General features: G+C 39.9%; 1 protein-coding gene across 1 annotated transcript in view; it reads left to right on the top strand.

Moving 5' to 3' along the window:
• The first annotated feature begins 1,426 nt into the window (after positions 1 to 1,426).
• Positions 1,427 to 27,226, top strand: part of SLC22A25 (solute carrier family 22 member 25) — a 58,017-nt gene continuing 32,217 nt past the window's right edge. The window contains 4 exon segments of the mRNA XM_002821625.4: positions 1,427 to 1,828; positions 2,501 to 2,604; positions 13,315 to 13,469; positions 13,568 to 13,736. Of these exon segments, the coding sequence (XP_002821671.4) occupies positions 1,427 to 1,828; positions 2,501 to 2,604; positions 13,315 to 13,469; positions 13,568 to 13,736 (830 nt within the window).

Here is a 27,226-nt window from a genome sequence, read left to right on the forward strand (position 1 = left end):
TTCACAATAGCAAAGACTTGGATCCAACCCAAATGTCCAACAATGATAGACTGGATTAAGAAAATGTGGCACATATACACCATGGAATACTATGCAGCCATAAAAAATGATGAGTTCATGTCCTTTGTAGAGACATGGATGAAGCTGGAAACCATCCTTCTCAACCAACTATCTCAAGGACAACAATCCAAACACCGCATGTTCTCACTCATAGGTGGGAATTGAACAATGAGAACACTTGGACACAGGAAGGGGAACATCACACACTGGAGCCTGTCTTGGGGTTGGGGGAGGGGGGAGGGAAAGCATTAGGAGATATACCTAATGTAAATGACATGTTAATGGGTGCAGCTCACCAACATGGCACATGTATACATATGTAACAAACCTGCACGTTGTGCACATGTACCCTAGAACTTAAAGTATAATAAAATAAATAAATAAAAATTTTTTCTAAAGGGTGAACTGTATGGTAAATGAATTATACCTCAATGAGGTATACATTTTAAAAGAACTTTTAGTCCTAATCAAGGTGCAATTTTCTCCTTATTTTGTCTACAATTCTTCCATAGCACATTGTGTGTCTCACATAATATTTACAATATCAGATTACAATTTTTTATGTACTCTATCTTACTCACTGAACTATAAGATTTTTGAACCTTGTTCAAGACACTGACACAGAAAATGTCCTCACAAATAATATCTGAAAGAATCAATAAGCCAGTAAAAGTAATCCACCATATGAGCTTAGCACTGGCTTACTCCTGTGGTTCTTATCACTACCCACTCTCCCCACATTTGAAGTAATTTACTTCCAGTGTGAGTTTGTGGTATGATTTGGCATGAAGCAGTACATCAGTCAGCAAAATGGAAGGATTGCACCATATTACTCATTTTAATTCAACTCAGATTGTGTTTATTAACTCTTAATCAAAAATTGGTACTTAACAAGAAAGACATTTGCTTTCTGTTCTTTTCACAGAGAAAAGAAAAAGCACTTTGCCTTTGAGTCCCACAGATTACACTTTCTGGAAAGACTGCATACCAAGTAGCAGGTTTATTTTAGTTTGTTTACAAAAAAAATGTGCAGACCAAAGTTCAATGCTGCTATTGGGGAGCTACTAAAGACATCTATAAGTAGATGTCTAATGTTTAAACACATTTCATTGAAAATGGTTGGAAGTATCCGAGCCAATTATTTCTTATATGACCCTAAAGAAAACAGATACCTACCTGACCCCAAAACTACTTGAGGAAATTGCTTCCATGACCTTGCTGCAAAGGGGAGAGAGGGCCCATTAAGAAGAGAGTGGGGTCAGGATCAACACACACACTTAGTGTGATTTAAGGAAAGGAAATATTTTCTCTTTGAACTTATCTGGATACATTTTGTCTCCTCTTGGGGATCACTTGTCCAGCCTCAATGGCCTTTCAGGACCTCCTAGATCAAGTTGGAGGCCTGGGGAGATTCCAGATCCTTCAGATGGTTTTCCTTATAATGTTCAACATCATAGTATACCATCAAACTTGGCTGGAGAACTTTGCTGCATTCATACCTGATCATCGGTGCTGGGTTCATATACTGGACAATGACACTATCCCTGACAGTGACCCTGGGACCCTCAGCCAGGATGCCCTCCTGAGAATCTCCATCCCATTCGACTCAAATCTGAGGCCAGAGAAGTGTCATCGCTTTGTCCATCCCCAATGGGAGCTCCTTCATCTGAATGGGACCTTTCCTAACACAAGTGATCCAGATACAGAGCCCTGTGTGGATGGCTGGGTACATGACCAAAGCTCCTTCCCTTCCACCATTGTGACTAAGGTAAGAGCCCTCATTTTCCTGTCTTGTGTACATGACCTGGGTGTTTAGAATAACACAAGAAATGATGGTGCTTCCAGCCTTTAGTCACATGTAGGTGCTTATTCTTCATTCTTTCAGCAAACATTAATTGCTTCTCTATTGAATGCCAGATACCTGCACATTTAATGAGTCTAATGAATTCAAAAGTAGATGTGACCCTGCTGTCATAGTGATTTTATTCTTGGTAAAACCAAAACTTAAGCAAGCATTTATGAATAATGTGTTAAAAAATGTTCTGCTAAGTCTGTGGTTGAAAATTATAAACCTCTGGGAAATTACTGAAAACCTCCATGTCCAGACTCTATCTTACAACAGTCATATGAGAAAGTCTAGGGGTGAAATTTAGGCATCCAAAAATATTTAAAGGTTCTCAAATGATTTCACTGTGTGGCCAAGGTTGAGAACCATTTAGTATGGAATAAAACTGGGCACTAATAATACCTAAAAGTTTAGGAATAGCTTCCAAGAGAAAGTTGTGTTTAAGTTGAGACCTGAACAGTGAATATCAGGTAAAGCAGAAAAGGGAAGCTAGGGAGGAAGATAGAATGAAACTTGCAGGCTATTTTAAGACATTTTGATAAGGTTACACTGAGGGGCTATAAGCATTGATATGAGGGTTTCCTTTTCTTCCAGTGGGATCTGGTATGTGAATCTCAACCACTGAATTCAGTAGCTAAATTTCTATTCATGGCTGGAATGATGGTGGGAGGCAACCTATATGGCCATTTGTCAGAAAAGTGAGTGTCTATGGAGCATAGCTCTCTTCAAGGGTATTTTCATCAATTCATGAAACATTTTTCATCTAGAAATATTTTTGGAAATTACACTATCCTCTTGCTCCCTTGGTCCCCAGGGATCTGTAGACACAAAAGGAAAATTATAGTGAGTGTGGTGAGTGCTATTTTTTAAAATGTGTGTGCCGTGCACAAGACACAGAAAATTCATCTCCATCTGACCTGGGGGTGTTTCAAAATAGGGTTTGGATAAATCCCAGGGGAGGCAGAGCAAGATGACAGAACAGAAGCTTCCACTGATTGTCCTCCCCACAGGAATACCAAATTTGAAAACTATCTACACAAAAATGCACCTTCATAAGAACCAAAAATCAAGTGAATGATCACAGTACCTGATTTTAACTTCATTGAAGGGGGTAGGAAAGACAGTCTTGAATTGCTGACAACACTACATCTCCATCCCCCAGCACTGGCCATGTGGCACAATCTGTGCACTTGGGGGAGGAAGAGCACAGCAATTATGGGACTTTGCATTGGGACTCAGTGCTGCCAACACAGGGCAGAACTCAGCCAGCACTCATGAAGGAAGCATTTAGACCAGCCATAGCCACAGAGGTGAATCACCCATCCCAGTGTCCAGAATATGAGTTTTGGTAAGCCTTGCCATCACAGGCTAAAGTGCTCTGGTCCTAAACAAACTTGAAAGACTGTCTAGGCCACAAGGACTGCAACTTCTAGGCAAGTTCTAGTGCTGGGCTGGGCTAAGAGCCAGTGGACATGGGGAGCACAGGATCTAATGAGAAAACAGCTTGGGTGGCTAATGGAGTGCTTACATCACTCTCTCCCCAACCACAGACAATGCACCTTGCACCTCCAAAAGAGACTTCTTCATTCCATTTGAGGAGAGGATAGGGAAAAGTAAAGATGACTTTTTTTCACAACTTGGATACCAGCTCAGCCACAGTAGGAGATGGCACTGGGCAGAGTCATGATCCCTTCTTTCCAGGACCTAACTCCTGGATGACATTTCTAGACACACCCTGAGCCAGAAGGGAATCTACTGCCTTAAAGAGAAGGGCCCAGTTCTGGCAAGAAATAGCACCTGCTAACTAAATATACCTTGGCTCCTGAATAATCAGCAGTGGTAACCAGGTAATACATGTCATTGACCTTGGGTGAGACTCTGAGATATGCTGACTTCAGATGTGGCCCAGCATATTCACATCTGTGGTGGCTGCAAGGAGAGACTCCTTCTGCTTGAGAAAAGGAGAGGGAAGAATAAAGGGGACTTTGTCTTGCACCTTAGGTACCAGCTTAGCCGCAGTGGGGAAGACCACCAAGTAGGCCTTTGGGGTTCCCAATTCTAGGTCTTAGCTCTTGGGCAGCATTTCTAGACCTACTCTGGGCCAGATGGGAGCCCACTGCCCTAAAGGGTGAGTCCCAGGCCTGGCAGCATTCACCACAAGCTGACCAAAGAGCCCTTGGGCCATAAGTTAATATTCACCCTGGAAGTACTCCACATGGGCCTGTGGTGGTATTGGACACACAGAGAGATTCCGCTTCTGGTGGAAAGGGGAGAGAAGAGTGGAAAGGATTTTGTCTTGTGGTTTTGGTGGCAGCTTAGCTGCAGTAGAATAGAATGATGGGTAGATTTATAAGGTTTCCAACTCCAAGCCCTGGCTCCTGTATAGCATCTCTGGATTTGCCTGGGGCCCAGGGGAACTTGCCACCCTGAAAGGAAGGACACAAGGTTGGCTGGTTTCACCACCTTGTGATTGTAGAACACAAGGACCTTTAGCAAATATAGGTGGTAACAAGGAAATGCTTACCTTGGGCCTTGGCCAAGACCCAGTGCTATGCTGTCTTCAGGTCTGACCAAGGACAGTCCTAGTGGTAGTGGCCTCAGGGAGTTAGTGTCATCCCATTGCTAGCTACAAGCAGCTCAGAACAGAGAGAAAGACTCCATTTGTTTGGGAGAAAATAAAGAAGAAAAAAAGAGTCTCTGCCTGCTGGTCCAAATAATTTTTCCAGATCTTATCCAAGACCACCAAGGCAGTCTGCAAGAACTACAGCATTACTATGTTTGGAGGCCCCCTAACATAGATGTGGTTGCAGTGATCAAAAACTTAGATCACAACACTCAAGCCCCTTTGAATACCTGAAAAGCCTACCCAAGAAGGACGAGTATGAGCAAAGCCCAGACTGTGAAAACCACAATAAATATCTAACGTTTCAATGCCCAGGCACCAAAAAGCATCCACAAACATCAAGACTATCTAGGAAATCATGACTTCACTAAACAAACTAAATAAGGTACCAGGGACCAATATTAGAGAGATAGATATGTGACCTTTCAGATAGAAAATTCAAAATAATGATATTGAGGAAAAATGAAGAAACTCAAGATAACACAGAGAAGGAATTCAGAATCCTATTAGATTAATTTACCAAACACATTGAAATAATTAAAAAGAATCAAGAAGCAGAAATTCTGGAGCTGAAGAAATACAATTGACATATGGAAGAACGCATCAGAATCTCTTAACAGCAGAATTGATCAAGCAGAAGAAAGAATTAGTGAGCCTGAAAACAGACTATTTAAAAACATACAGTCAGAGGAGACAAAAGTAAAAAGAATTAAAAAGAATGAAGCACCCCCACAACATCTAGAAAATAATCTCTAAAGGATAAATCTAAGAGTTATTGGCCTTCAAGAAGAGGGAGAGAGAGAGAGACAAGGGTAGACAGTTTATTCAAAAAGCTATTAAAAGAGAACTTCACAAATACAGAGAAAGATATCAATATTCAAGTACAAGAAAATCATAGGATATCAAGCAGATTTAACCCAAAGAAGACTACCTCAAGGTATTAATAATCCAACTCCCTAGGTCAAGGATAAATAAAGAATCCTAAACACGCAAGAGAAAAGAAACAAATAACATCCAATGGAGACCCAGTATGTCTGGCAGCAGACTTCTCCATGCAAACCTTACAGGCCAGGACAGAGTGTCATGACATACTTAAAGTGCTGAAGAAGAAAAAAAACTTTTACCCTATAATAGTATATTTGGCAAAAATATCCTTCAAATATGAATGAGAAATAAAGACTTTCCCAGACAAACAAAGGCTGAGAGGTTTCATCAACACCAGACCTGTCCTACAAGAAATGCTAAAGGAAATTATTCAATCTGAAAGTAAGGAACAGTACTGAGTCATAAGAAATTATCTGAATGTATAAAACTCCCTGCTAGTAGTAAGTACACAGAAAATCACAGGATATTATGACACGGTAATTGTGGCATATAAACTAACTAAAACAACTTTTTTATTTTATTTTATATTTATTTATTTATTTATTTATTTTGAGATGGAGTCTCACTCTGTCACCCAGGCTGGAGTGCAGTGGCACAATCTCGGCTCACTGCAAGCTCCGCCTCCCAGGTTCATGCCATTCTCCTGCCTCAGCCTCCCAAGTAGCTGGGACTACAGGCGCCCGCCACCACGCCTGGCTAATTTTTTGAATTTTTAGTAGACACAGGGTTTCACCATGTTAGCCAGGATGGTCTCTATCTCCTGACCTCAAGATCCACCCGCCTCTGCCTCCCAAAGTGCTATGATTACAGGCGTGAGCCACTGCGCCCAGCCTAAAACAACTTTTCAAGACATAGATAGTACAATAAAATATAAACAGAAACAAAGGTTAAAAAGATCAAGGTAAAGTATGCAGTTGTATTAGTTTTCTTTTTGCCTGTTTGTTTTTCATGTTTATGCAATCTCTATTAACTGACTATCAGTTTAAAATAATGAGTTATAAGATATTAATTGCAGGCCTCATGGTAACCTCAAATCTAAAAACATACAATGGATACACAAAAAATAAAAAGCCAGAAACCAAAACATATCACCAGAGAAAATCACCTTCACTAAAAGGAAGACAGAAGGAAAAAAAGAAGAAAGAGAAGACCACAAAACAACCAGAAAATAAATAACACAATGGCAGGATTAAGTCCTTACTTATCAATAATATTATTGAATGTAAATGGACTAATCTCTGCAATCAAAAGACATAGAGAGGCTGAATAGTAAAAACAAAAACAATGATCTGTTGCCTACAAGAAATGCATCTTATCTATATACACATAGACTGAAAATAAAGGGATGGAAAAAGATATTCCATGCCAAAGAAAACCAAAAAAGAGCAAGATTAGCTATGCTTATATCAGACAAAATAGATTATAAGACAAAAAAATGTAAAAAGAGATGACAAAGGGGTCAATTCAGCAAGAGGATATAAAAATTATAAATATATACACACAACATTGGTGCACTCAGATAAAGAAAATATTACATATCAAAGAGAGAGATAGGCCCCAATATAATAATAGCTGGAGATTTCAACACCCCACTTTCAATATTGAACAGATCTTCCAGACAGAAAATCAACAAACATTGGACTTAACCTGAAATAATTTCAGGTATCTTCTCTGACCACACTGGAATAACAGAAATCAACAAGACAGATTCTGGAAACTATACAAATACATAAAAATTAAAGAGTATGCTCCTGAATGACTAGTAGGTATGAATAGATTAAGAAGGAAATTGAGAAATATATTGAAACAAATGATAATGAAAACACAATATACCAAAATCAATGGAATACAGCAAAAGCGGTACCAAGGGGGAAGTTTAGAGCTATAAGTGCCTACATCAAAAAGGAAAAAATAAATTTCAAACAAACATAATGATGCATCTTAAAGAACTAGAAAAGCAAGAGCATATTAAATCAAAGATTAACAGAAGAAAAGAAATAAAGATCAGAGCAATAATAAAGGAATTTAAAATGAAGAAAAGAATACAAAACATCAAAAAAACAAAACTTCGTTTTCTGGAAAGTTAAACAAAATTGGCAAACCTTTAGCTAGACTAAGAAAAAAGAGAGAAACCCTATATAAATAAAATCAGAGATGGAAAAAAGAGACATTACAGCTGATACCACAGAAATTCAAAGGGTCATTAGAGGCTACTATTAGCAATTATGTGCCAATAAATTGGAAAATATAGAAGAAATGGGTAAATTCCTAGATACATACAACCTACCAAGACTGAACCCTAAAGAAATCCAAAACCAGAACAGACCAATAACAAGTAATGAGATTGAAGCTGTAATAAAAAGTCTCCAGGTAAGGAAAAGCCTGGGACCTGATGACTTCACTGCTGAATTCTACCAAACATTTAGAGAAGTCATAGGAATCCCAATCAAACTATTCCAAAAAATAGAAACAGAGGAAATATATTAAACTCATAATACAAGGTTAGTATTACACAGATACCAAAACCAGACAAAGACACTTCAAAAAAAGAAAACTACAGGCCAATATCCCTGAAGAACATTGATGAAAAAATTCTCCACAAAGTACTAGCAAATTGAATTCAGCAACACATTAAAAAGCTTTTTCATCATGACCAAGTGGGATTTTGAACCAGGGATGCAAAGATGGTTCAAAATACAAAAATCAATTGATGTGATACATTATATCAATAGAATGAAGGGCAGAAACCAGATGATCATCTCAATACTGAATAAACATTTGATAAAATTAAACATTGCTTCATGATTAAAAAAAAAAAACCTCTCAAAAAAACTGGGTATAGAAGGAACATACTTCAACATAATAAAAGCCATATATGACAGATTCATAGCTAGTATCAAACGAAATGGGGAAAAATTGAAAGCCTTTTCTCTAAGATCTGAAACACAACAAGGATGCCCACATTCACCATTGCCATTTAACATAGTACAGGAAGTCCTAACTAGAGCAATTAGACAAGAGAAAAATATAAATAGCACCCAACTGGAAAGGAAGAAGTCAAATTATCCTTGTTTGCAGACTATATGATCTTCTATTTGGAAAAACATAAAGACTCCACTAAAAAACTATTCAAATTGATACCCAAATTCTGTAAAGTTGCAGGATAAAAAATCAACATACAAAAATCAGTAGCATTTCTATATGCCAACAGTGAACAACCTGGAAAAGAAATCAAGAAAGTAACCCCATTTACAATAGTGACAAATAAAATTAAATACCTAGAAATTAACCTAAGAAGTGAAAGATCCCTACAATGAAAACTCTAAAATGTTGGCAAAATAAATTGAACAGGACACCAAAAATGGAAAGATATTCACGTCCGTGGATTGGAATAATCAATATTGTTAAAATGTCCATACTACCCAATGCAATCACAGATTCAATGCAATCTCTATCAAAATACCAATTACATTATTCTCAGATATAGAAAACACAATTCTAAACTATATATGAAACCACAAAAGACCCAGAATAGCCAAAGCTATCTATCATGAGCAAAAAGAACAAAACTGGAAGAATCACATTACCTGACTTCCAATTATACTACAGAGCTATAGTAACCAAAACAAGATGTACTGGCATAAAAACACACACATAGACCAATGGAACAGAATGGAGAATGCAGAAAAAAATCCATACATCTACAGTGAACTCATCATCAACAAAGGTGCCAAAAACATACACTGGGGAAAAGGACAGTCTCTTTAATAAACAGTGCTGGGAAACTGGATATCCACATGCAAAAGAATAAAATTAGACCCCTATCTTTTTCCATATATAAAAATTAAATCAAAATGAATTAAAAATTTAAATCTAAGACCTCAAACTATGAAACTAATGCAAGAAAACATTGGGTAAACTCTCCAGGACATTGGACTGGGCAAAGATTTCTTCAGTAATATGCCACAAGCACAGGCAAATGAAGCAAAAATGGAGAAATTGGATCACATCAAGTTAAAAAAACTTCTGTACAACAGAGGAAACAATCAACAAAGGGAAGAGACAACCCACGGAATGGGAGGAATTTTGCAAATTACCCATCTGATAAGGGATTAATAACCAGAATATATAAGGAGTGTGCACAACTCTGTAGGAAAAAAAAAATCTAACAATTTAATTTTTAAATGGGTGAAATATCTGAAGAGACATTTCTCAAAAGAAGACACACAAAAAACAAACAGGCATATGAAAATGTGCTCAACCTCACTGGTCATCAGAAAAAATGCAAATCAAAACTACGGTGAGATACCATCTCACCCCAGTTAAAATCGCTTGTATCCAAAAGGCAGGCAATAATAAATGCTGATGAGGATGTGGAGAAAAGGGAACCCTCATGCACTGTTGGTAGGAATATAACTTAGTACAACTCCCATGGAAAACAATTTGGAGGTTCCTCAAAAGGTCAAACGTAGAGCTACCATATGATTCAGCAATCCCACTGCTAGGTATATACCCAAAAAGGAAATCAGTATATCAAAAGGAAAGGATATCTGCTCTCCATGTTTATTGCAGCACTATTCACAATAACCAAGATTTGGAAGCAACCTAAGTGTCCATCAACAGACGAATGGGTAAAGAAAATATGGTACATATACAAAGTAGAGTATTATTCAGCCATAAAAAAGAATGAGATCTTGTCATTTGCAACAACATGAATGAACTGTAGATCATTATGTTAAGTGAAATAAGCTAGGCAAAGAAAGACAAACTTCACATGTTCTCACTTATCTGTAGATCTAAAAACTAAAACAATTAAACTCATGGACATAGAGAGTAGAATGATAATCACCAGAGACTGGGAAGGGTGGTAGTGGCTGTGCCAGGGGGAAAGTGGGCATGGTTAATGGGTACACAAAAAAATGGAAAGAATGAATAAGATCTAGTATTTGATCGCACAACACAGTGACTGCAGTCAGTAATAATTTAATTGTACACTTTAAAATAACTAAAAGAGTATAACTGGATTGTTTGTAACACAAAGGATAAATGCTTGAGGTGATGGATGCCCCATTTACCCTGATGTGATTATAACACATTGTATGCCTGTTTCAAAATCTCTCATATACTCCATAAGTATACACACCTACTATGTACCCACAAAAACTAAAAATTTAAAATTTTTCCAAAGACAGAGTTTGGAGAGAAAGTGCCACAACATTTGGTTTAGAAAGATGAAACAGAGTTATCTATGGGAACAGAGAGGAACATGTTTCACGACATGAAATTCAGCCTTAGCAAGGGGTACCACGTGCAGTCCCTACTGGATACTGTGTGCTAATGGCTTGTGCCTGGAGCATGATCATTAGATTATAGTTCCAAGTGTGATGGGGCAGACATTTTTCTAAAATCTGCAGGGTACATTTCACGGTGTCATTGATGGTATCTTGAGAAATCATGCCTGGAACCTTGATTTTTTTGTCTTTGCAAAAACAGCTTTTTAGAGGTATTACAACCTCCACCTTACAACAAAAGGTAAGTAATCTAAGGACAATATTGTCACAGTTTGTGACATGAGAAGTTTGGGGTACCCTCTAACTTACTGTATGTCTTCTGAAATGGCAGGAAACCATTATCATCACCCAACCACGTCTCCACTGATTGTGATGAGGGACTTGAGGTGCCCATTGCCGTCCACCAGCATCATGTCTTCTGGTATCTCTCCTGAAACCTTGAATGTATGACAGTAAAAGTAACACTTAAAAGTGTTGAGAGTCAGAGGGTTGATTTCCAATAGTCCAGTAACCCAGCCCTCTGGGACAGTGCCATGAGAAAATGCAGATAAACCAATTTTAATGGATCATAGGGTGGTGCAAGATAAGGTAGTGGTACCAGGCAGAAGATGACAGTGGAGAACCAGCTGAAGTTGACAGGGCAAGGTAATCTAAGGATTTGGAGCTTTATAACAAACCTGGGGGGAGTATTAAATGATTATATGCAGAGACAGCCATGATCAAATTGATACTTTGGATATAACACACTCAACTGTTCATGATATCCCCAAACTAGAAATATTCTAGAATTTCATTAATAATAGAATGAATAAATAAGATGCAGGATATTCACATAGTGGATTTTTATACAGAAAAAGGAATGAAGAACTTACTCTGTACAATAACATGGATGAATACCAAAATCATTTTGTTTGCCACAAAAACAACAAAAAATGATTGCATACTATACCACTTCACTTATGTAAAAGTCAAAGAAAAGCAACTATGGTGTTGGGAGTCAGAAAGGTGATTCTCTTTAGGATTTCATTGGGATTGCATTAAATCTATATAGCAGTTTGGTAAAATTGCCATTTTAAAATATTGAATTTTATAGGCTATGAATGTAATATCACTCTCCATTAATTTAGATTTTCTTAAATTCCCTTTGAAATATTTTATAGTATATAGAAAAAAGTCATGCATTTTTCCATTAAATTTATTCTAATTAACTTAGTTTTTGAGGCCATAAAGTTGTTCATCATAATTTTAATTTCTAATTATTCATAGCTACTATATATGAAGGTAATTGTCTTTTTCTATATTAAGCTTACATCCTTCCAACTTGATAATTAGTTCTAGTAGCATTTTGTGGATTCCCTAAAATTTTCCACTACAAAATCATGCCATCTGCAAGAACATGTGAGTGCATGTGTGTTTTTGGTAGAACAATTATTTTTCTATCTTTTGCTTTTTATTATCTTTCTGGCACTAGCTAGGACCTTCAATACAATAACAAATGACAATTGGCAAGAGCTGAAATTCTGCCTCACCACATGCCACATTGTCGAAGTTGTCTACAGAGAGGTCCTCTTTCCCAGGAAATAATAAAACACAGAATTTCCTTTTTATTTTTTTAACCCTCCCCTGAAAATCTTAACCCACTTTGATGTATAGTTTCATGGATGTTCCTTTCACATCAGTTTGCCTAAAGCCTGCACAGTCCTAGAATTTCATGTATAGAATTAGATCTCTTGCCTCCCAGCCACTATACACACTCTCTACTATGCTAAAGTACATAGGAGAGAACTTGTGTTAATGGTGCACTGTATGTTAATACAGGAGATATTTCTCTTTTTTTAATTTCAACTTTTATTTTAGATTCAAGAGGTGTACGTGCACGTTTGTTACATGAATATATTGCATGATGCTGAGGCTAGGAGTATGAATGAACCCATCACCCAGGTAGTGAGCATAGTACCCAATTGGTAGTTTCTCAAACCCTTTTCCCCTCCTTCCCTGCCAACTCTTGTAGTCCCAGCATCTATTGTTCCCTTCTTTATGTCCCTGTGTACTTAACATTTAGCTCCCACTTATAAATTGAGGACATTGTAATGTTTGGTTTTCTGTTCCTACATTAATTCACTGAGGAAAATGGCCTCCATCTGCATCCATGTTGCTGCAGAAGACATGATTTCATTCTTTTTTATGGCTACATAGTATTCCAGTCTACCATTAGTGGGCATTGAGGTTATTCCATGCCTTTGCTACTGTGAATAGTGCTTCAATGAACATGTGAGTGCATGCATCTTTTTGGTAGAACAATTTATCTTCACAAGGGACATTTCTGGTGTGTTAACATTTCAACATCCCAGCCTGTCTTACATGTTTTGAATTTGTATCAATGATCTACTGGCAACAGATTGGAGAAGAAACTTTTATACACTATCTATTTACAAACAGAGAACATTCCTTCTGAGACCTGCCATTGATTAACTGTTGATTCTTTAACGTTTTAAGTGTAAAGTTTCACTTGTTAAATATCCTTTAAGTTTCAAAGTGTGCTTTCCCTTTGCTAACATTTCCCAAAGGTTGTTATTGTTCCCATTATCTAATGTGCCCCTGTTTCTCAGGTTTGGGAGAAAGTTCGTGCTCAGATGGTCTTACCTCCAGCTCGCCATTGTAGGCACCTGTGCAGCCTTTGCTCCCACCATCCTCGTATACTGCTCCCTGCACTTCTTGGCTGGGGCTGCTACATTTAGCATCATTGTAAATACTGTTTTGTTAAGTAAGTCAATATTTTCGATCCACATTTTCCAAGCCTTGGCTTTGACATTGAAGCTCCACCTGTGTTTGAAGCTAAATGTTGTTTGTGTTTTCTTTCAGTTGTAGAGTGGATAACTCACCGATTCTGTGCCATGGCATTGACATTGACACTTTGTGCTGCTAGTATTGGACATATAACCCTTGGAGGCCTGGCTTTTGTCATTCGAGACCAGTGCATCCTCCAGCTGGTGATGTCTGCACCATGCTTTGTCTTCTTTCTGTTCTCAAGGTATTGAGCTTGCATTCTTCTTTTGCCATATGACATCATTGAATGCAGATGTACATGGAATTAGGACATGAATTCCATTTGATCTTCTGTCTAGCCCTGAGTACATTCTCCTAATCTGTGCTAAATGTGCAATTCAAGAAGCAAAACACAAAGGGTTTCCTGATGAAATTAAGGACAGTTAATTAAATTTGAATATAAGATAATCAACAAATATTTCTGTAAAATATCCAAATATTGCAAGAGATGCAATGAAACTCAAAATTATTCACTGTTTATATGAAATTTTATTTCATCCAAATATTCAGTATTTTATTTAACTGAATAAAACCTAGGAGGTTCCATTTAATTCAAATTTCAGATAAAGAACAAATAATTTTTAGTGTAATGATATCCAAAATATCTCATGGGACATGCTTATACTAAAAAAAAATTGCTGCTCATTAGAAATTTAAATTTATCCATGCCACTTTTTTTATAAGAAAATCTTTTTTAACTTTTATTTTAAGTTCAGGGGTACATGTGCAGGCTTGTTACATAGGTAAACTTGCATCATGAGGATTTGTTGTACAGATTATTTTATCACCTAGGTATTAAGCCTAATACCCATTTGTAATTTTTCCTCATCCTCTCCCTCCTCCCACCTTTCACCCTTCTACAGGCCCCAGCGTGTCTTGTTCCCCTCTATATGTCCATGTGTTCTCATTATTTAGCTCCCACTTATAAATGGGAACATGTGGTATTTGGTTTTCTGTTCCAGTATTTAGTTTGCTGAGTATAATGGCCTCCAGCTCCATCCATGTCCCTGCAAAGGACACAATCTTGTTCTTTTTCATGGCTGCATAGTATTCCACGGTGTATATATGTACCAATTTTCTTGGTCCATTCTATCACTGATGGGCATTTAGGTTGATTCCATGTATTTGCTATTGTGAATAGTGCTGCCATGAACATACGTGTGCATATGTCTTTATAATAGAAGAGTTTCTAGTCCTTTGGGTATATACCCAGTCATGGGACTACTGGGTTGAGAGGTATTTCTTTCTTTAGGTCTTTGAGGAATCACCATACTGTATTCCACAATGGTTGAATGAATTTACACTCCCACCAACAGTGTAAAAGCATTCCTTTTTCTCCACAACCTAGTCAGCATCTGTTACTTTTTGACTTTTTATTAATAGCCATTCTGATTAGGGTGAGATGGTATCTCATGGTGGTTTGATTTGCATTTCTCTAATGACCAGTGATATTGAGCATGTTTTCATAATAGTTGGTCATATGTGTGTCTTCTTTTCAAAAGTGTCTCTTGCAAATGTTCATTGCAGCTCTATTGACAATAACAAAAACATGGAATCAACCTGAATGCCCATCAATGACAGATTAATGAAAATGTGATACTTACACACCATGGATTATTATGCAGCCATAAAAAAGAATGAGAGTATGTGTTTTGCAGGAACATGGATGGAGCTGGAGGGTATCATCCTTAGCAAACTAACACAAGAACACAAAACCAAATATGACATGTTCTCTCTTATAAATGGGAGCTAAATGATTAGAACTTATGAACACAAAGAAGAACACAATGAACACTGGGGTTCACTTGAGAGGGGAGGTTGGAAAGAGGGAGAGAAGCAGAAAAGATGACTATGGGTACTGGGATTCATACCTGGGTGATGAAAAAATATGTACAACAAACTTCATAATACATGTTTACCTATGTAACAAACCTTCACATGTGCCCCAAATCTAAAATAAATTAAAAAAATAAAAGTGTCTGTCCATGTCCTATGCCCACTTTTATTTTATTGTACTTTAAGTTCTGGAATACATGTGCAAAATGTTCAGGTTTGTTACACAGATATACATGTGCCATTGTGGTTTGCTACACCCATCAACCCATCATCGACGTTAGGTATTTCTCCTAATGCTATCCCTCCCCTAGTCTCCCATCCCACAACAGGCTCCAGCATGTGCTATTCCCTTCCCTGTGTCCATGTGTCCTCATTGTTCAACTCCCACTTATGAGTGAGAAAATGTGGTGTTTGGTTTTCTGTTCTTGTATTAGTTTGCTGAGAATGATGATTTCCAACTTAATCCATGTCCCTGCAAAGGACATGAACTCATTCTTTTTTATGGCTGCATAATATTCTATGGTGTATATGTGCCACATATTCTTTAGCCAGTCTATCATTGATGGGCATTTGGGTTGGTTCCAAGTCTTTGCTATTGTGAATAGTTCTGCAATAAACATATGTGTGCATGTGTCTTTATAGCAGAATGATTTACAATCCTTTGGGTATATACCCAGTAATGGGATTGCTGGGTCAAATGGTATTTCTGTTTCTAGAACTTTGAAGAATCACCACACTGTCTTCCACAATGGTTGAACCAATTTACACTTTTACCAACAGTGTAAAAGTGTTCCTATTTATCCACATCCTCTCCAGCACCTGTTGTTTCCTGACTTTTTAAATGATCGCCTTTCTAACTGATGTGAGATTGTTGTGGGATTGTTAAGGAATCAGAGAGACCAATGGGGTTCAGGAGGATAGTTATTATTTAGGTGCACCAGCCCAGTCAGATTAACATCCAAAGGACTGAGCCCTGAACAAAGAGTTAAGTTACCTTTTAAACATTTCATGGGGCAGGGGGAGATCTGTGCAGTGGGAAGCATATTACAGAAGTGAGAAACAAAGACAGTTATTCAATTAATTGAGACATGCATTACATCATTTCTTACTTTTCAAGGAAAAACATGTTTTACAACTTGAGTTTATCTGTCTAGTGACCTTGCAGCTGCACAGCTAGAGAAAGAGCATCTTCATAGTGCTTGGAAAAGGAGGAGAGATAAGGTTCACTAGTGACAGCAAAACAGGCAGTTAATTTTTAAAAGACTCCAGCTCTTTCTCTTTCTAAGGGGGAAGTGGGTTTTCTTACATACAGCTGAGTTTCTGCTTACGTGTTCTTTAATTTCTTTTAGTTACTGTTCCATTCCTTCCTTTGGTGCTTTTTATAACAAAGGTGTTAATAGAAAGCACCACTATTTGCCACCTCTTCATGGAGCTGCGCTTCTTCTACTGGCAGCGGCTGATATTTTGTTAATGCTATCAACTGCGCAGTAGTGTGTCAGGTTACTATTGCCTCTATAGTTGACTGTATACTCCTAATAAACTGGGGTAAAAGGCAAGGGAGGATGAGGCAGATACCAAGAATAAGCAAGAACCTACCAATGAGGGTTTTGAATCCTCCAAAAGCTAAGAACCATCCTCCAAACAAGGAATCTGGGGACCACCTGGATCAAATTTGAACTGGAACATGGACCAACTTGTGCATTCTAGCTGTGATTTACATGACAGCTCAGCCATTATCATCGATTTCTTGGCAACAGTTGGTTAAATTAAATTTTGCACGTACTCCTCCTTCTGAGGCTTTTAATTCAGCCTTCTGAGCGGAAGTCCCAGAAGGTAAGGCTTGAGCCTCGACTACCGAGTGTTGGGTCACTACTGCATACCCTGCATATCGCACCCCATCTGTTATGCAACTGCTGCCATCAGTGAAGTATTCAACATCTGGGCTCTCAAAGGGGGTATCTCTGAGATCTTCCCGGCTCGAGAACACTTCGTCCACCGTATTTATGCAACAGCGGGGAAGGTCCTGCCAGCAGTGAGGCAACCCACCGCCCTTCCAATCGGGTTTCTCCACAGACAGCAGGGTAGCTGGGTTCAAGGTATTTAAAGTCTCTAGTGTTATCTGGGGATTTTCACACAGAAGTCCTTGATACTTTAGCATTCTAGAATTGGACAGCCAACGATGTCCTCTTGGCTCCATTAAGGTGACTACAGCGTGTGGCACCCAAACTATTAACTTCTGACCTAGGGCTAGCTTGTTGGCATCTTCTATAAGGATTGTGGTAGCTGCCAATGCCCTGAGGCATTGGGCCAACCTAAGGCCAGCAAGTCCAGTAAGCTACCAGCCAATGCCAACAGCCCAACAACTGAGTTAAGACTCCAACTGCCATTCCCTTTCATTCATCCACATACAAAATGAAGGGCTTTTTTACATCTGGCAACCCAAGTGCTGGGGCCTGGATAAGAGCTTCCTTTATATCCTTGAAGGCCTTTTCCTGTTCCTTTTCCCATAGGAGGGGTTCTCTTTCCTTTCCTTTCCTTTGGTAGCCTCATATAAGGGAGGAGCCTTGCTATAAGGGAGAAGTTTGGAATCCAGATTCGGCAGAATCCCACTGCACCTAGAAATTCCCTGACCTGCCACTTGTAACTGGGGTGGGCAATGCACATACAGCCTCCTTGCATGCACTTCCAAGCCTGGGCTGGCCTTGGTATACCATGAATTGTAGATATCCAACCTCTCAAAAACAGACTTTTGCCTTGTCCTTGGACAGTTTATAACCAGCTTCACACAGCAGATGAAGAAGCCTCTGTGTTCCTTGGAGGCATTCCTCCCTCGTGGGGATGGTGAATAACAAATCAATGTTTTGTAATAGCACACAATTGTCACTAGGTGGTGAAAAAGCCTCAAGATCTGTAGCCAAGGCCTCCTCAAAAATGGTAGGAGAATTTTTTTTTTTTTAATTATACTTTTAAGTTTTAGGGTACATGTGCACAAGGTGCAGGTTTCTTACATATGTATACATGTGCCATGTTGGTGTGCTGCACCTATTAACTCATCATTTAACATTAGGTATATCTCCTAATGCTATCCCTCCCCACTCCCCCACCCCACAGCAAGCCCCAGTGTGTGATGTTCCCCTTCCTGTGTCCATGTGTTCTCGTTGTTCAATTCCCACCTATGAGTGAGAACATGCGGTGTTTGGTTTTCTGTCCTTGCGATAGTTTGCTGAGAATGATGGTTTCCAGCTTCATCCATGTCCCTACAAAGGACATGAACTCTTCATTTTTTATGGCTGCATAGTATTCCATGGTGTATATGTGCCACATTTTCTTAATCCAGTCTATCGTTGTTGGACATTTGGGTTGGTTCCAAGTCTTTGCTATTGTGAATAGTGCCACAATAAACATACGTGTGCATGTGTCTTTATAGCAGCACGATTTACAGTCCTTTGGGTATATACCCAGTAATGGGATGCCTGGGTCAAATGGTATTTCTAGTTCTAGATCCCTGAGGAATTGCCACACTGACTTCCACAATGGTTGAACTAGTTTACAGTCCCACCAACAGTGTAAAAGTGTTCCTGTTTCTCCACATCCTCTCCAGCACCTGTTGTTTCCTGACTTTTTAATGATTGCCATTCTAACTGGTGTGAGATGGTATCTCATTGTGGTTTTGATTTGCATTACTCTGATGGCCAGTGATGATGAGCATTTTTTCATGTGTCTGTTGGCTGCATAAATGTCTTCTTTTGAGAAGTGTCTGTTCATATCCTTCACCCACTTTTTGATGGGGTTGTTTGTTTTTATCTTGTAAATGTGTTTGAGTTCATTGTAGATTCTGGATATTAGCCCTTTGTCAGATGAGTAGATTGCAAAAGTTTTCTCCCATTCTGTAGGTTGCCTGTTCACTCTGATGGTAGTTTCTTTTGCTGTGCAGAAGCTCTTTAGTTTAATTAGATCCCATTTGTCAATTTTGGCTTCTGTTGGACATGAAGTCGTTGCCCATGCCTATGTCCTGAATGGTATTGCCTAGGTTTTCTTCTAAGGTTTTTAAGGTTTTAGGTCTAAGATTTAAGTCTTTAATCCATCTTGAATGAATTTTTGTATAAGGTGTAAGGAAGGGATCCAGTTTCAGCTTTCTACATATGGCTAGCCAGTTTTCCCAGCACCAAAAATGGTAGAATTCTTAAACCCTTGCGGCAGCCTTGTCCAGGTATATTGCGATTGCCCCCACTGGAAGGCAAATACAGGCTGACTTTGGGGAGCAAGATTCAAACAAAAGAAGGCATCCTTTAAGTCCAGACATGTGAACCACGCGGCCTCAGCAGGAATCTGTCCCAACATTGTGTATGGGTTGGGTACTATGGCATGGATAGTCACAGTGGCCTTGTTTACCACCTGGAGATCCTGCACTGGCCTGTATTCACCATTTGGCTTGTGCATGGGCAGCAGAGGAGTATTCCAGGAGGACTTGCATTTCACTACAATCCCATGTTCATAGAGCCAATTTAGATATTTTGTTATTCCTTCAATCTCCTCTCTAGGTAGTGGGTATTGACAGACTCATACCGGGGCAGCATGAGGGTTAAGGTCTACTACCACCCAGGGGTCTATTTGCAGCAAGTCCAGGGGGGTTTTCCTCAGCCTATACACATGGTACCTTGAAAAGCATCCCCCACATATTGTGTAGGTCTGGCTCCAGTGGCCTTCTGGCACACAGTTCATAGAGCCACCACTCCTCAGCCCTTGGGACAGTCAGGGTCAATACCTATTGCCTTTAGCACCTCTATCTCCAGGGTCATATTCCCTTTAGGTGTAAAGGAAATTTGTGCCTGAAGTTTCTGGAGTAAGTATCTCCCTAACAAGAGCACTGGACAATTTGGCATATATAGAAACTCATGCTGCACTTTTTGTGCCCCAATAACACATCTCCTGGATTTGCATAGAGGTTTCCTTTCTTTGGCCCCAGTAGCCCCTACGATAGTAGCACAGTTCTTTGTGGGGGGGCTCATTGGGTGAGTTACCACAGAGAAATCAGCACCAGTATCAACCAAAAAATCCATTAATCGGCCCCCTACTTCCATAGAGACCATAGGCTCCCCATGGCCTAAAAATATGGAGCCCAGTCTGTCTCAGTCCTCAAAATTCTCAGCCCCCGCTAAGCCGATCAGATCAAGATCTGCCTTTGAGACATGAATAGCAACAGAATGCCGCACTCGGGTGTTAGACAATTGACCATCATCTCCATCCTTTTCCTTTTTGGGGCACTCATCTTTCCAGTGGCCCATTTGCCTGCACCTTGCACATTGGTTCCTGTCCAACCAGGACTGGCTTTCCTCTCCTGGTCTTGTCTTCCCCCTTCCTCGGCCTCTGCCTCAGCCATGCCCTCTAGCAAATCCAGGGTTAATTTCTGCTAGTGCAGCAGCTATAAATCGAGCTGTCTCTTTGTTTCTATTTCTGGTTTTTCTTTCATCCTTTCTTCCTGGTTTATGTATACTTTGTTTGCTATTTCCAGGAGTTCACTAATGTGTTTCCCTGCAAAGCCTTCCAGCTTCTGAAGGTTTCATCTTATGTCTCCCTGAGCTTGCTGACAAAGGTCATTTTTATCATATTTTGGTTTTCAGGAGCCTCTGGAATAATTGGAGAGTACAGCCTATATGCCTCACAAAGCCTTTCATAGAATGCACTTCGGCTTTCATCAGGCTTTTGGAGCACTTCTGATATTTTACTCAATTCATTGCCTTCCTTCCTCCTGCTTTTTTCCCATTTGGGAGTGCCTTTCTATATAGCTGCAGCCATTCCATGTCCCTTGCCTCATTTGGGTATTGCTCCACAGTGAACTAGCATGGGTTAGGGGTGGCCTCTGGGGCTTCCCCTTCTAACCAGCTGAGAGCTGCCTGATTAACTCTCCTATGCTCCTCTGTATTAAATAAAGTTAGTAAAAGTTGTTGACAATCTGGCCAGGTTGGGTTGCGTGTCATAATAATGGAATTCACCAAATCAATGAGAGCCTGAGGCTTTTCTGTATAGGAAGGGGTGTGCTGTTTCCAGTGTAAGAGATCAGTAGTGGAGAAAGGCTGATAAACGTAAACCCTAGAGCCACCTTGTGTCTGCCCCTGGTCATCATAAACTTGTATCCTAGTCTCTCAAAGTGGCATCTGCAAAGCCTGTGGTTGGCCTGAGCGGAGGCACCCAGCTGCCTCACCCTGTCCATCTTCCCTGTTTTTTTCTAACGGGGCCTTCTGTTACTCTGTGAGGGGAGACTGAGCCTCACTTTCCTCCAAGCCCAACTCTCCGGACACTCCTGACTCTGCCTCCTGCCTTATCCTGGCCAAAGACGGGTAGACTGGCACATATGCGGGCCGAGATTCCCTTTCCTCTGGTGGGGCTTGAAGAACTGGTTTTGGCTGAGGCTTCAGGGATTCCTTTTCCTGGGAGACGCTAGGGGCTTTAGGTTCCTCTGCTTTCTTTGGTTGGGTGCCCGAGCCACTAATGCCTTGCAGTATCCCTTTAGGCAAGGCTGTAAACAATTGGGGTGAGTTTGTGCCACACTGAGCCAAGAGTCTATATAGGGAAACTGGTCTGGGTATCCTGGTTGTCCTCCAACTCCGGTGACCACCTTAAACACATGGCCAATTAATTCCCTGTCTTTTGTACCTTCAGAGGTCCATGGCACATTGAAAGCCGGCCAATCTATCTCACAGTATGTCCTTAATTTTTGAGCATCCAGTTTCATTCCATAATCACCTCTAAATCCTTTTTTAAATTCTTTATCATGCACTCCAAAGGAGTTGGTTTTGATGCTTTCCCTCCCATTTCCTCCCTTGTGGCACACTTTCACTCTCGGGTCCACCAGACCGGGTCCTATTATGGGAGTTTTGGATGTTGCTTAGCCAGGAACGTGCCTTCCCCTGTCACAGCCTGCTACGGCCATGAAGCTGGTCCTATCAGCCATATGCAGCATCCTAGTTCTGATTTCCCCCACACTCACCTTGAAGCACACAGCCCACGCTAAGGGTTCTATGCCTCCCCACATCACTCCCCACATTGGCCTCTCCCAACACTGTCTCTTTCACACACTTTCACACATCTCCCCTGCCCCAGGACTCCTCGTCAGATGAAACAAGCCTCTCTCATGTCCCAGGTGAGCCTAGTTAGGCTCCCACATTCTCACACATACACACACCACTCCTACCCCAGGACTTCTCATCAGATGAAATGAGCCTCTCTCGTGTCCCGGGTAGGTTTACACGCACCCACACACTCCCAGTTCCTGTCTCCAGATCCAGTGAACCACTTTCACATTGTTAGTGGGGACATGAGGTTCATCCAAATTAGCAAGCGACTCCTGCCACCCCCAGCCATTCTGGGTTGGATTAGTGGTTGTTCCCTGGGAGATGATCAAGCTCCCCTTTGTCCTTATGGGATGGGCTTCCCTGCCTTGGGCCCTTGCTCCTTACCATGGTTCCTGAAGTACTGGTATCATACTGCAGCCCACCCCTGGCTCCATTGCACTGCCAGGCAGGCCACCAGGATGAGGGGAGAGCCGGTCTCCATCCAGGTGAAGCTCCCCTGTAGTGTGCCTTGGATGCTGGGTCTCCCATGGCCACAGGGCTGTAGTCCCACAGGCAAAGGAGACAGTAAATCTGTCATCTCCAATCCCAGATGAGTCCCCAGAAATGTTGCAGGGTTGTTAAGGAATCAGAGAGACCAATGGGGTTCAGGAGGATAGTTATTATTTAGGTGCACTGGCCCAGTCAGATTAGCATCCAAAGGACTGAGCCCTGAACAAAGACTTAAGTTACCTTTTAAGCATTTCGTGGGGTAGGGGGAGATCTGTGCAAGGGGAAGCATATTACAGAAGCGAGAAACAAAGACAGTTATTCAGTTAATTAAGACATGCATTACATCATTTCTTACTTTTCAAAAACAAACATGTTTTATGACTTGAGTTTATCTGTCTAGTGACCTTGCAGCTACACATCTAGAGAAACTGGGTCTTCACAATGCCTAGGAAAGAAGGAGAGATAAGGCTCACTAGCCACAGAAAAATAAGCAGTTAATTTTTAAAGGACTCCAGCTCTTTCTCTTTCTCAGGGGGAATTGGGTTTTCTTACATACAACTGAGTTTCTGCTTATTCTTTCATTTCTCTTAATTCCTGTTCCAAGATGGTATCACATTGTGGATTTGATTTGCATTTCTCTGATGGCCAGTGATGATGAGCATTTTTTCATGTGTCTTTTGGCTGCATAAATGTCTTCTTTTGAGAAGTGTCTGTTCATATCCTTTGCCCACTTTTTGATGGGGTTGTTTGTTTTTTTCTTGTAAATTTGAGTTCACTGTAGATTCTGGATATTAGCCCTTTGTCAGATGAGTAGATTGCAAAAATTTTCTCCCATTCTGTAGGTTGCCTGATCACTCTGATGGTAGCGTCTTTTGCCGTGCAGAAGCTCTTTAGTTTACTTGAATGCCATTTGTCAATTATGGCTTTTGTTACCATTGCTTTTGGTGTTTTAGACATGAAGTCCTTGCCCATGCCTAGGTCCTGAATGGTACTGCCTAGGTCTTCTTCTAGGGTTTTTATGGTTTTAGGTCTAACATTTAAGTCTTTAATTCATCTTGAATTCATTTTTGTATAAGGTGTAAGGAAGGGATCCAGTTTTAGCTTTCATATGGCTAGCCAGTTTCCTCCATTTCTTGTTTTTGTCAGGTTTGTCAAAGATCAGATGGTTGTAGATATGTGGTATTATATCTGGGGGCTCCATTCTGTTCCATTGGTCTATATCCCTGTTTTGGTACCACTACCATGCTGTTTTGGTTACTGTAGCCTTGTAGTATAGTTTGAAGTCAGGTAGCGTGATGCCTCCAGCTTTGCTTTTTTGGCTTAGGATTGTCTTGGCAATGCAGGCTCTTTTTTGGTTCCATATGAGCTTTAAAGTCGTTTTTTCCAATTGTTTGAAGAAAGTCATTGGTAGCTTGAGGGGGATGGTATTGAATCTATAAATTACCTTGGGTAGTATGTCCATTTTCACGATATTGATTCTTCCTAACCATAAGCATGGAATGGTATTCCATTTGTTTGTGTCTTCTTTTATTTTGTTGAGTGGTGGTTTGTAGTTCTCCTTGAAGAGGTCCTTCACATCCCTTGTAAGTTGGATTCCTAGGTATTTTATTCTCTTTGAAGTAAACGTGAATGGGAGTTCACTCATGATTTGGCTCTCTGTGTGTCTGTTATTGCTGTATAGGAATGCTTGTGATTTTTGCACATTGATTTTGTATCCTGAGACTTTGCTGAGTTGCTTATCAGCTTAAGGAGATTTTGGGCTGAGATGATGGGATTTTCTAAATATAAAATCATGTCGTCTGCCAACAGGGACAATTTGACTTCCTTTTTTCCTAATTGAATATCCTTTATTTCTTTCTCCTGCCTGATTGCCCTGGCCAGAACTTGGAACACTATGTTGAATAGGAGTGGTGAGAGAGGGCATCCTTGTCTTGTGTCAGATTTCAAAGGGAATGCTTCCAGTTTTTGCCCATTCAGTGTGATATTCGCTGTGGGTTTGTCATAAATAGCTCTTATTATTTTGAGATACATCCCATCAATACCTAATTTATTGAGAGTTTTTAGCATGAAGGGCTGAATTTTGTCAAAGGCCTTTTCTGCATCTATTGAGATAATCATGTGGTTTTTGTCATTAGTTCTGTTTATATGCTGGATTATGTTTATTGATTTGCATAGGATGAACCAGCCTTGCATCCCAGGGATGAAGTCAACTTGATCGTGGCAGATAAGGTTTTTGATGTGCTGCTGGATTCGGTTTGCCACTATTTTACTGAGGATTTTTGCATCCATGTTCATCAGGGATATTGGTCTAAAATTCTCTTTTTTCTGTTGTGTCTCTGCAAGGCTTTGGTATCAGGATGATGCTGGCCTCATAAAATGAGTTAGGGAGGATTCCCTCTTTTTCTATTGATTGGAATAGTTTCAGAAGGAATGGTACCAGCTCCTCCTTGTACCTCTGGGAGAATTCGGCTGTGAATCAGTCTGGTCCTGAACTTTTTTTGTTGGTAAGCTATTAATTATTGCCTCAATTTCAGAGCCTCTTATTGGTCTATTCTGGGATTCAACTTCTTCGTGGTTTAGTCTTGGGAGGGTGTATGTGTCCAGAAATTTATCCATTTCTTCTAGATTTTCTAGTTTATTTGCATAGAGGTGTTTATAGTATTGTCTGATGGTAGTTTGTATTTCTGCGGGATCGGTGGTGATATCCCCTTTATCATTTTTTATTGTGTCTATTTGATTCTTCTCTCTTTTCTTATTAGTCTTGCTAGTGGTCTATGTATTTTGTTGATCTTTTCAAAAAACCAGCTTCTGGATTCATTGATTTTTTGAAGGGTTTTTTGTGTCTCTATTTCCTTCAGTTCTGTTCTGATCTTGGTTATTTCTTGCCTTCTGCTAGCTTTTGAATGTGTTTGCTCTTGTTTCTCTAGTTCTTTCAATTGTGATGTTAGGGTGTCAATTTTAGATCTTTCGTGCTTTCTCTTGTGGGCATTTAGTGCTATAAATTTCCCTCTACACACTGCTTTCAATGTGTCCCAGAGATTCTGGTATGTTGTGTCTTTGTTCTCGTTGGCTTCAAAGAACATCTTTATTTCTGACTTCATTTCGTTATGTACTCAGTAGTCATTCAGGAGCAGGTTGTTCAGTTTCCATGTAGTTGAGCGGTTTTGAGTGAGTTTCTTAATCCTGAGTTCTAGTTTGATTGCACTGTGGTCTGAGAGACAGTTTGTTATAATTTCTGTTCTTTTACATTTGCCGAGGAGTGCTTTACTTCCAACTATGTGGTCAGTTTTGGAACAAGTGTGGTGTGGTGCTGAGAAGAATGTAAATTCTGTTGATTTGGGTTGGAGAGTTCTGTGGATGTCTATTAGGTCCGCTTGGTGCAGAGCTGAGTTTAGTTCCTGAATATCCTTGTTAACTTTCTGTCTCCTTGATCTGTCTAATGTTGACAGTGGGATGTTAAAGTCTCCCATTATTATTGTGTGGGAGTCTAAGTGTCTTTGTAGGTCTCTAAGGACTTGCTTTATGAATCTGGGTGCTCCTGTATTGGGTGCATAGATATATTTAGGATAGTTAGCTCTTCTTTTTGCATTGATCCATTTACCATTATGTAATGGCCTTCTTGTGTCTTTTGATCTTTGTTGGTTTAAAGTCTGTTTTATCAGAGACTAGGATTGCAACCCCTGCCTTTTTTTGCTTTCCATTTGCTTGGTAGATCTTCCTCCATCCCTTTATTTTGAGCCTATGTGTGTCTCTGTACGTGAGATGGGTCTCCTGAATACAGCACACTGATGGGTCTTGACTCTGTCCAATTTGCCAGTCTGTGTCTTTTAATTGGAGCATTTAGTTCATTTACATTTAAGGTTAATATTGTTATGTGTGAATTTGATCCTGTCATTATGATGTTAGCTGGTTATTTTGCCCATTAGTTGATGCTGTTTCTTCCTAGCGTTGATGGTCTTTACAATTTGGCATGTTTTTGCAGTGGCTGGTACTGGTTGTTCCTTTCCATGTTTAGTGCATCCTTCAGGAGCTCTTGTAGGGCAGGCCTGGTGGTGACAAAATCTCTCAGTTTTGCTTGTGTGTAAGGATTTTATTTCTCCTTCATTTATGAAGCTTAGTTTGGCTGGATATGAACTTCTGGGTTGAAAATTCTTTTCTTTAAGAATGTTGAATATTGGCCCCCACTCTCTTCTGGCTTGTAGAGTTTCTGCCGAAAGATCAGCTGTTAGTCTGATGGGCTTCCCTTTGTGGGTAACCCGACCTTTCTCTCTGGCTGCCCTTAACATTTTTTCCTTCA

The sequence above is a fragment of the Pongo abelii genome, chromosome 9 (assembly GCF_028885655.2).
Source record: "Pongo abelii isolate AG06213 chromosome 9, NHGRI_mPonAbe1-v2.0_pri, whole genome shotgun sequence".
Classification (NCBI taxonomy): domain Eukaryota; kingdom Metazoa; phylum Chordata; class Mammalia; order Primates; family Hominidae; genus Pongo; species Pongo abelii.